This window comes from Vidua chalybeata, chromosome 24 (genome assembly GCF_026979565.1).
Source record: "Vidua chalybeata isolate OUT-0048 chromosome 24, bVidCha1 merged haplotype, whole genome shotgun sequence".
Taxonomy (NCBI): domain Eukaryota; kingdom Metazoa; phylum Chordata; class Aves; order Passeriformes; family Viduidae; genus Vidua; species Vidua chalybeata.
Genome location: NC_071553.1, coordinates 1048489 through 1064179, shown reverse-complemented (window position 1 = coordinate 1064179; position 15691 = coordinate 1048489). Strand labels below are relative to the sequence as shown.

The 15691-nt window shown below is 45.4% G+C and overlaps 1 protein-coding gene across 4 annotated transcripts in view; it reads right to left on the bottom strand.

The window, feature by feature from the left end:
• PPP1R12B (protein phosphatase 1 regulatory subunit 12B) overlaps positions 1-15691 on the bottom strand; it is a 130960-nt gene that overhangs the window by 93968 nt on the left and 21301 nt on the right. For all 4 annotated transcript variants that reach the window (XM_053963842.1, XM_053963843.1, XM_053963844.1 and 1 more), the window contains exons 2-3: positions 3982-4112; positions 2358-2476 (exon numbers count right to left, since the gene is read on the bottom strand). In XM_053963842.1, the coding sequence (XP_053819817.1) occupies positions 2358-2476; positions 3982-4112 (250 nt within the window). The remainder of the gene's footprint in view (positions 1-2357; positions 2477-3981; positions 4113-15691) is intronic.

Here is a 15691-nt window from a genome sequence, read left to right as displayed (position 1 = left end):
CTGCTCCAGAGGCGTTCATGACAGGCATGCTGAGAGAAGTACTGAGTTATTCCACCGAGCAGCAAACCCCAGATTCTGACAAAACACAATTTGAAATAATTTTGGCATTAGAAGGCCAGAAGAAATCTATGCTGATGGCCTAAGTGACTGCTTAGGGGCAGGTGGAGATGTGGAGAAGCAGGGGGATGATGTGGAGAGGGAGGTGTGTCTGGCTGACAGACTGTGTCAACTGTCATTAAACAAACAAGACCAAAAAACCAACTTTGACTTGTTTTCCTAAGTGGAGTTTTCACAGTAATGAGATCATAGAAGGACAATGTATCAATCACAAACAAGATTAATCAGAGTAGAACACTCTGACTCAGGAAAACATACAAATTAGAAGATGACAAATCTCAAAAATCAAGGATCCTGCAGAGCAAGTGTTCCTATGGATTAATAATTTCAGTTATAAGAATGACATGATTGCCAATTAAATTATGGGGCATTACATTTAAAACAGAACCAAGGAAAACATTTAACTCAGAGTCTGAGCTGTGAGACCCACTGTTGCAGGATTTTGCAAAGATCAGAAATAAACTGGCTACAGACCAAGGACTAGACAAGTTTGTAGCTATTATACACAATTCCTGAACATGTTGGAGTTCCCAAGGAGGGCTGCACGAGCTCAGGAAACAGAAACCACAGGGCACTCACAAATACAGAGAAAGCCAATTTGGCTCAGGAATTTCTGGAGGCATAATGGCTGGAGGCTGGGAGGGCAATTGTACACACTTGAGCTGTTGTTACAGTCTGCAGCAGGCATCTGCTCACAGCCCCCACTGAGGACAGACTGCAGAGCTGGACAGATGCTTATTTAAAGTTCAACCCCATTTCCTCCAGCAATATGTTCCTTTAAACTGTGAGATGGGAATCTTCATCTGGAGACAGATGGTTGTTTCAGGGTATCTTAGCAGGATGCCACTAATGTGGTGAGCCAATGCAAGCAGAATCCCAAAAAGTGTCAGGCAAAATACCTGCAGGTAAGGCAGAACCACTGCCTCAATGTCCTGTAAGGTTTCAACCACATTATTGTCATTTACAGAACCTGAAGGTGCACAAGTCCATGGAACCTGGTGAGATGCATCCATGGGTCCCAAGGGAGCTGGTAGAGGAAGTATCTAAGTCACTCTTGTATTTGAGAACTTGTGGCAATCTGATGAACTTCTCATGGTCTGGAAAATGGGAAACATAATCCCCATTTTTAAATAGGGACAAGAGAAAGACCTGGGGCACTACAGGCGAATTGGCCTCTCCTCTGTGCACAGCAAGATCATGGAGCAGATCTTGGAAACTATGCTAAAGCCCATGGAAAATAAGATGATTGGTGACAGCAACCTGGCTTCTCTGAGAGCAAGCTATGCCTGACAAATTTGGTGGCCCAGGAACACTAACACAGGTGACAAAGCACCAAGGGACTGATTCCTTCCTACCTTAAAAAGTAAAGTCACCACCATGTGTCAAAATATATCTGATAGGGGGACTGGATTCAACCCAGCATGCAAGCAACTCCTCCAAACCCGCAGGAGTAAAATAATCCAGACCAGAGTCTTTGGGGGTCTGTAGCGCAAACACACTCCAAGGAGGGTAACTTCAAAGCCAGATGAACCAGCTCAGACATGAATGCAGCTGAGCTTTGACTGTGTCCAAGGATAGAAGCTCCAGGAATTCCTTGGGTTCCTTTTCCAATATTGTTGATGAAATTCATAAACATGATTTAAACTTCTCACACACACATGCAGATGTTCAACCACTCCCAAATGAATTCCATGAGTATGAAGAAAATTTTAGACTGACAAAGCATTCCTTTATTTTAACATCAGTCCAAAACTATTCAGCCAGGGATGTTTGTGCAGGGACAGCCTGGACAGCAGCCCCTCAGTCAGGCACACCTGATGAGAAAGGGGATATGGCAGAAGAAATCTAGGGAAAGATCAGGATAAAGGAGGTCACTCCAGGCCTGGAATATTCATTTCCTGGTCCCTGCCTTTGGCAGTCCTGTAAATCTTACCTCGGTTTTATCAAGCCCTAGTGAAACAAGACCTTTCATTGATATCAGAGGTCAGAATTGAATCTCACTTTAAAAGTAACTAGATCTGATGAATCAGATTTCAGGATTACACAGCCTTGCTTTGAAGAATCCCAAGGACAGAGACCACAAACCTCCTGCATCTGCTCCACTGTCCTGATAGCAAAGCAAAATTTGCCTGCTGCTTCCTGATCTCAGATCTCTTCACCAACAGACAGCAAGGCAGCAGAATTCTCATACAGAAACTCTCAGAGGTCCCAACTCTGACATATTCAAGCCCTTCTTTTACCTTGTTTCTTGACTTGCTCCAGAAGCAGGTCCTTCATGGCCGCCTCCTCCGCGATGTCGGATGGGACCTCGCCCTCACTGTTCACAGCAGCCACGTTGGCCCCATGGCTGATCAGATACCTGCACCAAGGACACGCAGGCCAGCACGTCACACCTCGAGTGCTTGGCTTCAGAGCAAGGACACAGGCAATCAAACAGCACCACGAAGTATTTGCCCTTCTCATGCAAGTTCAATTACCAAATGAGGACCTTATTCTTAGCCAATTTCTAGACTAAAAATGTTCATTGTAAATGCAAGGTCCTTGCTCAGGGGCTCACAGTTTTTCTTTCTCCATAGTTACTTAAATACCCCTGTTATTGCATTAATCTGGTTGACTATCCTTTTTTTTTATTTAAGAAAAGGAAATTTTACTAGTTTTAAAAAAAGCCTCATCAAGGATCATCAATTTTAAAATTTATCCTCTTATAACTTTACAAAAAGTTCATTGAAGAACAACAGACGTCATCTTTGGCTTGTAGACATCTTTTAATCAGCAGAATTTTGAGAAGTAGAAGAAGTATCTGTTTAAGCACACAAATATAGGAGGATGAGGTTGCCTGGTTTTATTTATTTATTTATGTAATTTATTTTCAATGCATTTAAGAAATAGTTATCTTAATTCAAATTTTGGAAACTTTCTGGTAGCTATGGTGGACTAAATATATAAGCATGGTATGACTGGTAAAAAATAAAGGGTTTGTGCTCAGCCTGGTGAAAAGGAGGTTCAGGGGGAACCTTCTCACTCTCCACAACTCCCTGACAGGCGGGTGCAGCCAGGTAGTGGTCAGGGAACAAGGGACAGGACAAGAGGAAATGACCTCAAGCTGCACCACGGGAGGTTCAGGTTGGAGATTAGGGGAAATTTCTTTTTGGAAATAGTGGTCAAGCCCTGGCACAGCTGCCCAGGGCAGTTGTGGAATCACTATCCCTGGAAGTGTTCAAAACATGAGTGGATGTGGCACTTGAGGTTTAGTGGTGAACGTATTGGTGGTGCTGGATTGACAGCTGAACTTGAAAGTCCCCATTTAAAGCCACTTAACCACAGCACTGCTCACACCAGCCTGTCTGCGGTAAGGAAATGCACTCATAGAATCCCAGCCTGGTTTGGGTCGGAAGGGACCTTAAAGCCCATCCAGTCCCACTCTTACCATGGGCAGGGTCACCTTCCACCGGACCAGGCTGCTCCAAGCCCTGTCCAACCTGGCCTTGGACACTTCCAGGCATGGGACAGCTACAACTTCTCTGGGAAAACTGTGCCAGGGCCCCCCCACCCTCACAGGGAGGAGCCCCTTCACTACACATCCCTGTATCAGCTGTCCCATTTTCCTTTTTGTTGGCATTTTAGCTAAAGTATCTAATGAATCATAAGACAGTCTAACGGCAACAGCAAAAGGCAACCAGTTGAAGGCTTCACCTTAATCCTCAGAAGTTCAGAATTCAATACCAAGAGAAAAGCACCTATTTTCAGCATTGCTTTCCAATGCACTGTACAAGGCTTAGAGTATTCATCACCTGTGTACCTGCTCTGAACAGAAAGGCACAGGGAAGTGTTATAAATTCCCAGAATAGCCCCAGACTCACTCACTCTGCTATGTTCAGGTAGCCACACGATGCCACTGCATGAAGAGGGGTCCAGCCCTCGTTGTCTTGCTGGTTCACATTGGCTCCATTTTCTACCAGGAACTTCACCATGTCCAGGTTCTCATCAATACAGGCCTGAGAGAGGGTGGGAGGAGATGTCCAGGGGGTGGAAGGATTGAAGGGAAAAGGAAGAGAGAAAAAAAAATTGTGTTGGTGTTAAATCAAATGTGCAACACTCACTGGCAGCTTATTGGCAGCAGGCAGTATCTGGGTTGAGCTTCCCATGCTGTGAGCAATCACACCTTAAAGCTTAGGGTAACTTCAATTTGTGAATGAAAACAAATTAATTTCAGAACTTTCAAAAATTAATTGTAACTCAGAGTTCCCAGATGGACAACCTCTGAATTTGCTCAAACTTCACTTTTCACCACTGATCTCCTTCCTCTCTCCCACACAGTTCCCTCCCCACAGTGGGGATGCTGAAATAATGGATCTGTGGTAGTTTTAGGTACAGCATTAAATCCCTCTAAGCAAGGCAAGCTGTGTATTTATTTAGATTATACTGGTCCTCAAAATGTCAGTGAATAAAGACTGTAACAGTGAACACAATGAGGCCTCACTAGGGGCAGGGATGAGAAGGGAAAGCAGCAGCTCCAGGAGCCAGACTAATGCAACTCAGTTACAGAGGTAATCATTGCAAAAGCAGAGTTCTAGGGAACTTAATAACTTCTTTATTCAGCAGCACCTCTTGGTTTTCCTGAGTCTAACACAGGAAACTTTCCCTGTTTGTTCTACAGCCCCATGAGCTGCTGAAGAGAATGACAGCCCTTGATTAGCTGCTGCAGTCATTCCTGAGCCTGCATTTACAGAGAGCTCTCTGCTTTGAAGTTGCCAGAAGAAAACCTAGCTTGATTTTCAAGTCTCAGCAGTTCTGTTGGGTGGAATTCCTCCTTCCTCAAATTCCTGTCTCCAGCACGTTTTCGTTACATTTACAGTTCACTGGAAGCTGTTGTTCAAGGATGAGTTGGTAACTTAATACACACATCCAAATGTGCGTGTCTCTGCTGGGAAGCACGGGGCATGACCAGGAGGTGCAAGCACTGCTTTTTACTACATGTCCATCCCCAGGCAGAAACACAGCTCCTCATTACTAGAGAGGGAAACAGCTTGTCCAGGAATCCTCCAAAATTCCAACATTTGATCCTTTTGCATAGCTTGATGTAGGCACATCTATTGTTTACAGCAGTCAAGTGACTCCCAGATGATCCATCTAAAATGAGCAGCACTTCCTATCCATCCATTCCTGTCCCAGCAAGGAATAAAAATGAGGAAATCCTCTCAAACCAATATCCACACACCCCAAAAAGAAACAATCCTGGTTTATCAACACGTTCTTCTGTGCTGCATTGCTCATGTCAAAGGAGAGGCATGTCCTGGACCAGGACAACCAGCTCTTGCTATTTTTACTGCAAGGAGAGTTGGACTGGATGATACTTATGGAGCTTTTCCAACTCAGGACACTCTAGGATTCTCAGTGCAAATCCCAAACTGCCTGCTTAGGGCACAATCACTCCTCCATTTGCTTGGTTCAGAAGCAGCCATGCACAAGCCCAGCTTTGAAACCTCCAAGGAAGCACACTCCAGATAACCAACTCCTAGTGCAGGTACTTGGCAAACATGAGACAACACAGGAACATCCACAGGATGGGGAAAGGATGCTCCAGGAGCAGGCTCAAGTCCCAGCTGAGCCTGTGCTGGAGTGTCAGTGTGTTTCCTGGTCCTGCTTTAGACTGATTTACCTGAATCTTGTCCAGAAAAACACAAGCAGAAGCCTAGAAGTCATTTACTTTAGGGGCTGCTCCAAACCCAGAATGGCTAAGCCCAGTCTGGACTGGCTCCATCTCCCACCCTCAGGCCCAAAACAGTTTTGTCCTGTAAACCCTGCTCTGAGGGGCTTCTCTCAGATTACTTCAAGAAGTAAAATTAGGAAAAAAAAAACAACATCACAAACAAAAAATCTTGGGGACTGAAGAGCATCGCCAAAAGGTTGGAGGAGCCCCAGGTCCCAGCATGATGGGGCAGGACATGGCTACATCTTAGCAATGTGGGTGCAAACCAGGTTCTACCACCAGCCTCAGGAGCAAGGGTTTGGTCTTCTTTTAGTTTACCTGGTCCAACCCCCTGTTCAAAGTATGGCTAAATCTTGTTAGATCACACAACTCAGGGCCTGCTTCAGTTCAGCATGGTGGGATAGAGACTCCCTGTCCTCGTGCTTCACCATTTTCTCTGTGCGTAATTCTTCTCACAATCTAATCAGGATTTTCCTTGCAACTTGTTCCTTTTGATGCAGCCTCCAAGTCTCAGCAGGTGATGAGGGCAGGAAATACAAGCCAAATATTCCTACTGTCCAGGAGAACTACAGCGCCCAATATGCAGCTGATAAATTTTAAGACCTACTGTAGAAAGGATAAGCGCCCGATTTCCATAATCCCGCAAACTACACAAACAAATCTATTAATGTCTTCTGTCTGTACCAACACACTGAAATGCAGTAGGAAGGCAAAGGAAATGATGCATGCAGAGGTGGGCATGGATCCATCATAATCCCTTCTTCAGCTCAAGAAGAAATTCTTTGAGAATTCAAGTCTGATCCTGAAAAACTCAGATCCAATCTCTGTTTTACTGCCAGTCATATTTATTGTGATTTACTTCAAGCGTTCCCCCAACATACTTCAAATAAACTGCACTTAACATCTTCCTGACTAGTTACTTATATTTTGACCTGGGAACACCACCAGTGTTGACTTCACCTAAAAGCATATTGCTCTGGAAATAGCCAGGAATTACTAGGAAAGGTTCACCCATGCAGTGCCTTTCTTTTGGGCACAATCCATTCTGGCTGCCTGCAGCACCGGAGCCTCACAGAGGAATTTTATCAGCCAAGGCAGCAAGGTGGATGGATGGTTCCTGCCTGTGCACACTCACTACTCTGCTGGGTCTGTTCAAGTGTTACCTGTAGCTTGAGTGTGAATCCAAATTTAGATTGAAAAATGTCTCTAGAGCGTGAGCTTTGTACATATTGATAGAGATTTTTCTTTATATTGTTTATCAAATACACCCACTACATCTGCATAGCCTGGGAATCAGCCAAGGGAAAAGATCTTCTGAACTTTAAGAACCTTAAAATGCCTTTAAAAATGTTACAACAGATTAAATGGCAACTTTTAGGGGTTGAAATGTATATCTGTGTGTATTTTTAAGGTATCAACTGATTACCACTGATGTTATCAGGGAATTCATACTTGCACATACATTAATGGTATTAATAGTTTCATACATGTCATTATTTAACCAAGATACCCAGTAAAGAACAAAATTCTCACTGTTTAGAAGTACTTAGGGCACACATTTGTCCACCTAAAATTTTTGAGAGGCCTGACTGCTGACACCCCTCCAGCACATCTCCATTGTGTGTTTTCTTGTGAAAATCTACTGAAATGAAGCACTGTGAGCCAGCCTGTAGCAAAAACAGCCTTACTGGGGTTCAGGGGTACAGCTCACCTTCAGGCTGAGCCAACTGGGTGACCTGAGGTTACTGGAGGAAGGAGAAGAGGACAGAGGAAGTAAAGGGGTAGATACCTCCTCCTTTAAGTACTACTAATCCTCCAACAGATTTAGGAGAGTGGATAAGTTTAGTAACCTGAGAGGATCTATTGCTATGCAGAGTTCTCCTCTCTTATTTGATCCATCATTCCTCAGGAACATGGTAAGGACCACGACTTCGTGGAGCAGAGTCACAAAGCAGACACCTGCCCTCAGCCCCCAAAGGGAGGGGAGACAGTCAAGAAGAGCTGGTTGAGAAGTAATGTTGCATTTTTGGTGGGTAGTTTCTTCATGTGAGGAAACACTCCCTCTCTTAAACTGTCCTTGGGATCGGGCATGAAGATAAATAGAGGAATAGGCTTAATTCTTTCCATTTCAGGCCTTGCTAACCCTCAGCTGCTTGGTTCACTCGTAGAAGAGGCTAAAAGCAAGGTTAACTACAAAGCGTAGCAATTTTGTCTTTAAATTTTTAACTCCTTCTTTATCCTCTGCCTCTGTACAAGCTCTAACACAACCTTCAGGGTGATGTGACAGGGTGGGAGTACGGGGTATCTTTCCCTCTCATCGTGGATCTTCAGCAGGCTAATCTCTTGCCACCCCTGTATTTTTCTTGGCGGTTGATAAGCTTCAAGGGCTTCTGGAATGGTACTAATGTATTACAGTTTTAGCAGTCCTTGATGCAAACCACATCCAGTGCCCAGAATTACCCACTCAACACGCAAAGAAAGTTGGCTCATAGGATTTAAATCCCAGGCATTGCTGGGCAAGTCTCCATCCCCAGCTCATGGTGTTCCTCCAGCTCCTGGCAGGAGACCAGCATTTAGCAGTTTTTCCATAGGGAGGAAGTGCTCAGTTTCTAAAATTTGCAGATATGGCATACTAGCTTACCCCCTCTGCAGCGAACAGGTGGAGCCCTTTCCAGCCAGGGACACTCGATGCAGATTTGAGTTTTGCCAGGAGCAATTGCCAAGGCATTCTTCTTCCAAGCATGAAGTTTACATTACAGTAAGGAAACGGGGACACCAGGAAATGGGACAGAGCAACTTGGCTTGTCTGGCAAGGCTTGTCCAGCAACCAGACAAAATCTGATCTTATCTTGAATGAAACCTCATTATTACAATGGTGTTGTGTTTGCTCTTTCCTCTGAACACCCAGAATGCACAAGCACCACTGAGCCCTGATGAGTATCTGCTCCAGCTGCCTGCCAAGGGTTTGGTTTGCATATCTCCTGGGCATCCCTTGGTTCCGAGATTGGAGGATCAGGGAGGAAAAGGAGACAGATGGGATGAGACTGAGGGTTCAGAGGACTGGGAATCAAGCTCCAAGAGGTGTGAACAGTGCGACACTGCTCACTTGCTAGGGGTGCAACACATTTAGGAAAGCCCCAGCCCAGGACTGGTGTTACATTTCATTACATATTAGATACACACAGGATAACAGCGAGGAGAGCATCTAAAGCCTCACAAATTCCCAAGAAATTGCTTGGCATCAGCTGAGAGGAAAAAAAAAAACCAACCAAACCTTTTCACCTCCACAAGGAGAAAAGTGGTTACAAACCCAGGAGAACACAGGTGCCAGGCAGTAACTGCACATCCGCAGTGCTGTCACAGGCACCCACGTGGAGGTGGTTGTTTTCTCCACAACTTGCCCAGTTGTTGGTGATTTAACATAAATACAAGAATAACATTCAGCACAGCTGTTTGTAGGAAGAACGACTCTGGTCAGGACATCAGTGAGAGCTATTCAGCAGCAGGGCCACGTCCTGCCCTGAGCCTGCACAAGGTGCTGGCCCTGCCAACAGCAACACCTGTAACAAGGGGGAACCTGGCTGGGAGCACAAGGCACTGCTCCCTGCAGCACCTCTGAGCCAATAGTCAGTTTACAAATAATACGTCACATCTGCCACTGTCATATGATCATGGGATAAAGCAGCATGTAGACACTTGGCATCAGCCAGCCAGGAAACCTGTAATAACTGCTGTGGGCTAACTTTGGCTGTATTTAATTCCCTGGTGCTCCCAATGTGGTTGGTTGGGATTTGAGAGAGAGAAGCCATGCATTTGCTCCAGGCACAAGGAAAATGCAGGAAGGGGAAAGTAGAAAGGGCTTCATGCTTGGCTGCTGTTAGGTGTTTCTACTATGAATACCCTAGTCCTGTGACAGAACCCAATCTCGGTGACTTCTCTGTGCACAGAGTGAAAATCTCATAATCCTACCGTGTCGGCTCCTGGGGCAGCAATCCCCATGGTTCCCACACGGAAATCATACTTGGCAGTTCCACTTGTCACACATAAATGTGATACATAAACTGCCTGCTCAGGCACATGCTGGCTTTTGAAATGGAGTATGAGGTGCCAGGCTAGGAGAGGCCATGCTTCAGCTCTTCTTGATTACTCCAGGAAATGCCCATCTCCAGAGCCTCCCAGCACTATGGTGCTCCCTTGCCCTGTGCAAAATGCTGCTGATGCTAAATCAGATTGCTAATGAAACCTCCATTATTAATTCTTCTACCAGACTTTCCTCCAATCTAGAAATCAAGTGTTGAACCATGTTTACACACCCAGCCCTTCCCTGACATGGTTTGCTTCCCTCTGTTCCATCAATGATCCAAATTTCTGTAACTCTTGAGTCCTCTGAGATTCTTCCACACAACCGCACATCCATCATTCTTGTGCGGATCTTCAGGACTCTTCTCCACACGTGTGCCTAGAAGGCCACTCCATCCTTCCATCTGGTGAAACCACTTAAAATTCAGATGGAGAGACCCTCAGAGCAGGGATCATCTGCTACTGCTTGAAGAGCACCCAGCTCTCAACACACCCCAGTGCCAGTCAGGTACAGAACAGCAACAGACACACCACGGAATCACTGCAGTTGGAAAGTATCTCTGCAGACTCCTAATCTAGTGCCTCCAATGTCAGCAAGGAATTCTCCTCACCCTTCTGGGCTGTGGATTTCTGTGTGGATTAGCATAAGCATGTGCATATATGTTCATATAGACATACACAGACAAGATTTATTCCCTGAAAATCCAGGGAACTTTATAATTGTGGGGAAGGACTAGAAGAATATAGATTTGTGCAGCCATTCTGATCCAGACCTGACTCACCTCCACATATTTGATGCTTTATATGCCCAAGCCTCTGGCTTTTGCCTCCTAAATGATGTCCTCATGCTGAAAACCTGATGTAGACTCGTTTGAGTGACAGAGGCTGCACCACCCAGGAGCTACAAAAAACTCTGCATCAGACATGGGGTGAATAAAGTCGGTTTTCTTTAACAAACCAAGGGGAGACAGCACACTCAAATTATTAAAAGGTTTGCTCTGTGCTAAGCGAAGTGTCAGAGTGAATACAGGCCATCAAAAGCAGTAGTCTACAAGCAGAATGGTTTCTGAGTTCATGTAAGTGCAGTCTGAATTCAGCTCAAGACCACCATAAGAGCACCAGCAATTTTAAGCCCAGCTTGCCAGGGTTCCTCCTTCCCAGCCATGTGCTCCCACACCTTGCCTTGCACAGGATCATTTTCATCCACATTTTCAAAATGTGCCCAGGGGGCGTTGCCTGCCCATGCTGGGTGGGATGTGCCTGTCCTTCCCCACTGCAGAGCAGCACAGACCCAGTGACACCAGGGTGAGCTGAGCCCACCCTCCAGGACTGACCGGCAGTCACAGGACAACGCTCCTTGAGCCAAGATCTACCAGGTCACTCCTTAACCTGAGCTTTGAGAGGGCTTCTTTACAACAACATTTTCTATAGGACTAGTGTAACGAGACCACTTTGAGATGCTTTGGAAATGGTTCAAGGGTTCCTGCAAACCAGAGGCCAACGCTGACACCAGCAGCACCATTAACTGTTACACATTGGGCTGGAAGCACTGGCAGGGCAATTCAGTCATGCTGTCACAGCACAGCCAAAGGGATTAAATGACAAGACTCACTTCTCGACTGTTCTCCTGTCATAAGTCTAAAATACATGGAACAAGGTTAGCCAGGAGATAGAGGGAGTTCATCTTCCAGCAAATGCAAGGCAAGAGTAAATATGTGATGTCAACACACACCTCAAAACCACAAACAAAGGCAGGGCTGATGACAGCTGAACAGCATCAGGGTTAAATCTGGGAGTACAGAGAGAGGAGTTCACAGAAAACAAAGGGGAAAGCGCTCCCAAAATAGCCTGGCAACTGTCAGCACTCGGACTGTCGGCACTGGAAGGTATGACCTTGCCATGGTGTCCTATGATCACAGCTCTGCTCTTAAGGGGCTTCTGTCAGAACCGGCACTGCCCAAAAATTCCACCTCCAAGTGATCCCTGTATCTCTGGCAGCACAGATTACACTCACCAGTGATTTGGGGAACAACAAACAGCTTGTACTGCTGCTTCTACAAAACCACAGAGCCTTTGCACCTTCTCTCTCCTCAGCCTTGGCTTCTGCAGGTCCTCATGCCTCAACACCCTGCACAGGCACTTCTGTACCACCAACCCAGCTTTAAAAATCTTTATGCTTTAAAATTCTTGGCAAATCTAATATTGAAACAACCACATTAGAACCAGGAGAAAGAGGTAAATTCTGTTTTAAAAATAACAGAGGAAAGGGAGCGAAATGAGATAAAAAGATTAATTTTATAGTCTGATTAATTAGATATGGATGTTCATTTTTTTAACAGCAGTTGAGTCATACTTCTCATGTAAGCAGGAAGAGAAATATATGGATTATGTCAGATTTTTCCACTGGAAAAAGCCCCACATACAACGAGAAGTATTCAGCAGTATCCATGTCAGTCATCAAAAGAAACCAACAACAAATCTCTTACAATGATTAGCACAACAAAAAACCCAGCAGAGCACATGGGAAGAGAGGAATACGTGCAAAGGCATAATTATGCCATGAACGTAGCATTTCCAAGATGAAATAGCAGCATGAAATGTCAGGTGGACAAGAGCTTTGAATAGAAGCCACATTTTGAAACTATTTTGAAACTCCTTCATACATGTACTGGGGCCATCAACTTATTTACAGGGACTTAGATGTAAATACCTGCTGAACTAAAGCAAGATGGCTTGGCTAAATGTCTGTGGAATTCTTTCCAACTGCCAGGACTCCTGCATGTGCTGCAGTGATGGTGCTGCCAGTGAGTGCTGAAGCACCACACTCCGCTTGTCCCTGCCTGGGCAGGACCTGCCCTCACCCGGGCAGCCCTCGGAATGCCAAAGCTTCCAGTTCGGCTTCTGTGAAGAAACAGGAGCCGCTTCGGGAAGGAGAGAGAAGGTCAGCTGGACACTCACACTCTGTGTTACCGAAAGGGGAAGAAAATGGGAAGAAAGCTAACTTGCTTTACTTTTACTCTTGCCAGGATGACAGGCACAGGCACGCAGCATTGCCAGCTCTTTGCCTCTCCTTGAATATTTCTAATCAAAGAGCATTTTGGCAAACCTAGGAAGATCAGCATGGACCACACAGACATGGATTCACAATGCAAAGAGCCCCAGGGTCCAGGGAATGGTCACAGCCCCAGGGCTACCAGAGTTCAAGGATGGTTTGGACAACGCTCTCAGACACAGAGTAAGATTGCTGGGGTATCTGTGCAGGGCCAGGAGATAGATTCCATTATCTCTTCCAACTCAGGACATTTTATGGTCCTATGAACCCCTCCAGTCTCACAGTATTTGTGCTTCCATGTGTCCAGCAACTTGCACTGAATTCACCTCTTATCCAAACAGGGCCCAAGACATTGATTTTCCATTTCCAGAGTGCTCCTCCTCTGCAGCCAATTGAATGGTTTGCCATTTGCATTTACAGCCCACAACACAGCTCTAAACCAGCATCAGGCCGTGTGGGACTGACTTCAAAATTCACTCTAGATCATAATTTTACTCCCTCTTTTTCATCATCATCATCCCACTAGTTCCAGCATGATTTTTAATACCCACTCTTTCACCAGCAGAGGCTAATGCTTGGTACCATCTGAGAAGAGCTTGAAATGAGTCCAGTACGTGATCAACTGCCAACACTAAAAATAAAGTCTTTCTGTCACTAAAAAGCAGGGACTGCCAGTTTTCTGATGGTGTGGAACAGCACTGGCTTTTCAAGTCTCACCAGTTTAGTCATTCTGACCAGTAAGTATGTAATTTCTCTCCCCCTCAGCCAGCGCTCCCTGGCACTAGATCAAGACAGTCTATATAAAACCTTGCCCTTAAATTACTGAAATTTTCATTCCTGCCCAAAATAACTATGTTTTATAATTAGAAAACTCACAAGCATCTCAATCCTGTGTGGAAAATGGAAATTTGGGTACTGCAGATTTGCTCAGCAAAGAAATGATCAACTAACAATCCTTTGTCCTGACAGGAACTCCATCAGGGGCTACACTGCACTATTTAATGCAGTTCCTAAAGACTTCATTTTCACAACACAAGCAAGCAGAGATATAGTTCTGCCATCATCTCCACAACACAAATATATCTTAAACTTCCAAGATGCAGGCTTAGATCAGCTTCAGCCAAACCAAGGTGGTATCCTGCAGCCCAAGGGCTGACACTTGCCCCAGTGTCTTGCAGGGCCACTGGTGGTGACTAAGCAGCACAATATGGCCAATGCCAAATGGGGGCTTTCCTGGTGAATAATGGGGGGGAAAAATGTAAAATCACTTTATGGACCTTTGGAAAGGTGGCTCCACTCACACCACACCTGCTGGAAGGGCAAGGTTGGGTGGGAAGGCAGGGGAGGGCCCCTCTGCTCTGGCAGAGAATCCTCTACAGGAAGAGCCTCTCCAGGTCTTCTCCTACCCCAGCAGAGACATGGAAAAACAGCTGCAAATTATTTTAGCTACAACTTGGCAAACTAAAGGTGAGATTTGTGTTGCCTAACTATAGACCTCAAAGGCAGACAGAAAAATCTCTGTGGATCACTCCAGGCTTTCTTTAGTCTCTGCCGTGACAGGATTTTGCAGCAGGCTCTGCTGAAGCCAGGGCTGCCCTCATATACCCAATACCCTGCCAGCAGACCCTCTCCCCCAGCAAGGGCACTGACACTCATTTGATACCCCACTTAACAGATCCAGGAGCTAAACTGGCTCATAGTGGGACCAGATAAGCACTTGCCCTGGTGTCAAAGGCACATGACAGGAGCAGCAGGAAGGGCAGGACTGAGATAGTCTTAAGCTGCTACATAATATCTTGCTTATGTCAAGACAGACAGCTCATGCTGCCTACAGCCTAGGGAAGCAATGGATTTTTCAACACAGAAAGCATTCAAGTCACTCCAAGGCCAGTACTGCTTTCACAGAAACCAGCTCTACCGTACAGACATCAAAGTTCATGTACAAGAAGTTGCATGAACTCTTGCAAATGCCAAAAATGCTGAATTAGCACTAAGTGACTAGAAGCCAGCGGCTGTGAGCAGAAACACCTCAACACAATTACAGGTGAAGAGCAAGAGGAGATTCCTTGGAGGGATTCATTGTCAGTTTATTCACAAACAGACTGTCAAGCCCTTGGTTTCCATGCACATCCCTGTCTTGCTGTCTTGCAGCCACATCAAGTTTTGTTTCAAGATCTCTGAATTTTACCTTTGTGGCCAGAAAAAAGAAGGTGGAATATAAAGAGAAAAACATACAGTCAGTAATTCTATTTATTCATTTTCCTTTCCAGTCTGGCAGCATGCAGGAAAGTTTAAATTTGCTACTTTGCAGTTATATATTCAGTGGCTAAAACTCTCTAAGGATCACTCCATGTGCTCCTAGAGGCAAAAATTATCCCCAGACAGACGTGTGGCAGCTTGCTTGGGCATTTTCCAGTCCCATGTCACTCAAAGTCTTCTCAGTCAAGCAAACAAGAGGTTTTTCTGAGTTTTGCCACTGTTCCTGCCCACACCTGAACAAGAGCCTGGCATCCACCATGGTTCAACTACCACAGTCACTATTCCTAGCAGGAAAAGGCTCCACATCAATCAGAGGACACAGAATTTTCTTTGAAGCATAACAGTGATGGAGCTGACAAAGAGCGGGCTGGATAAAGAAATCTTTCTTAAAATAAAGTGATTCCACACTATTCCTGAAAGGCCCACAGGCTGGGAAAGCTGGGGGTGCTCAGCCTGGAGAAGAGAAGGCTCTG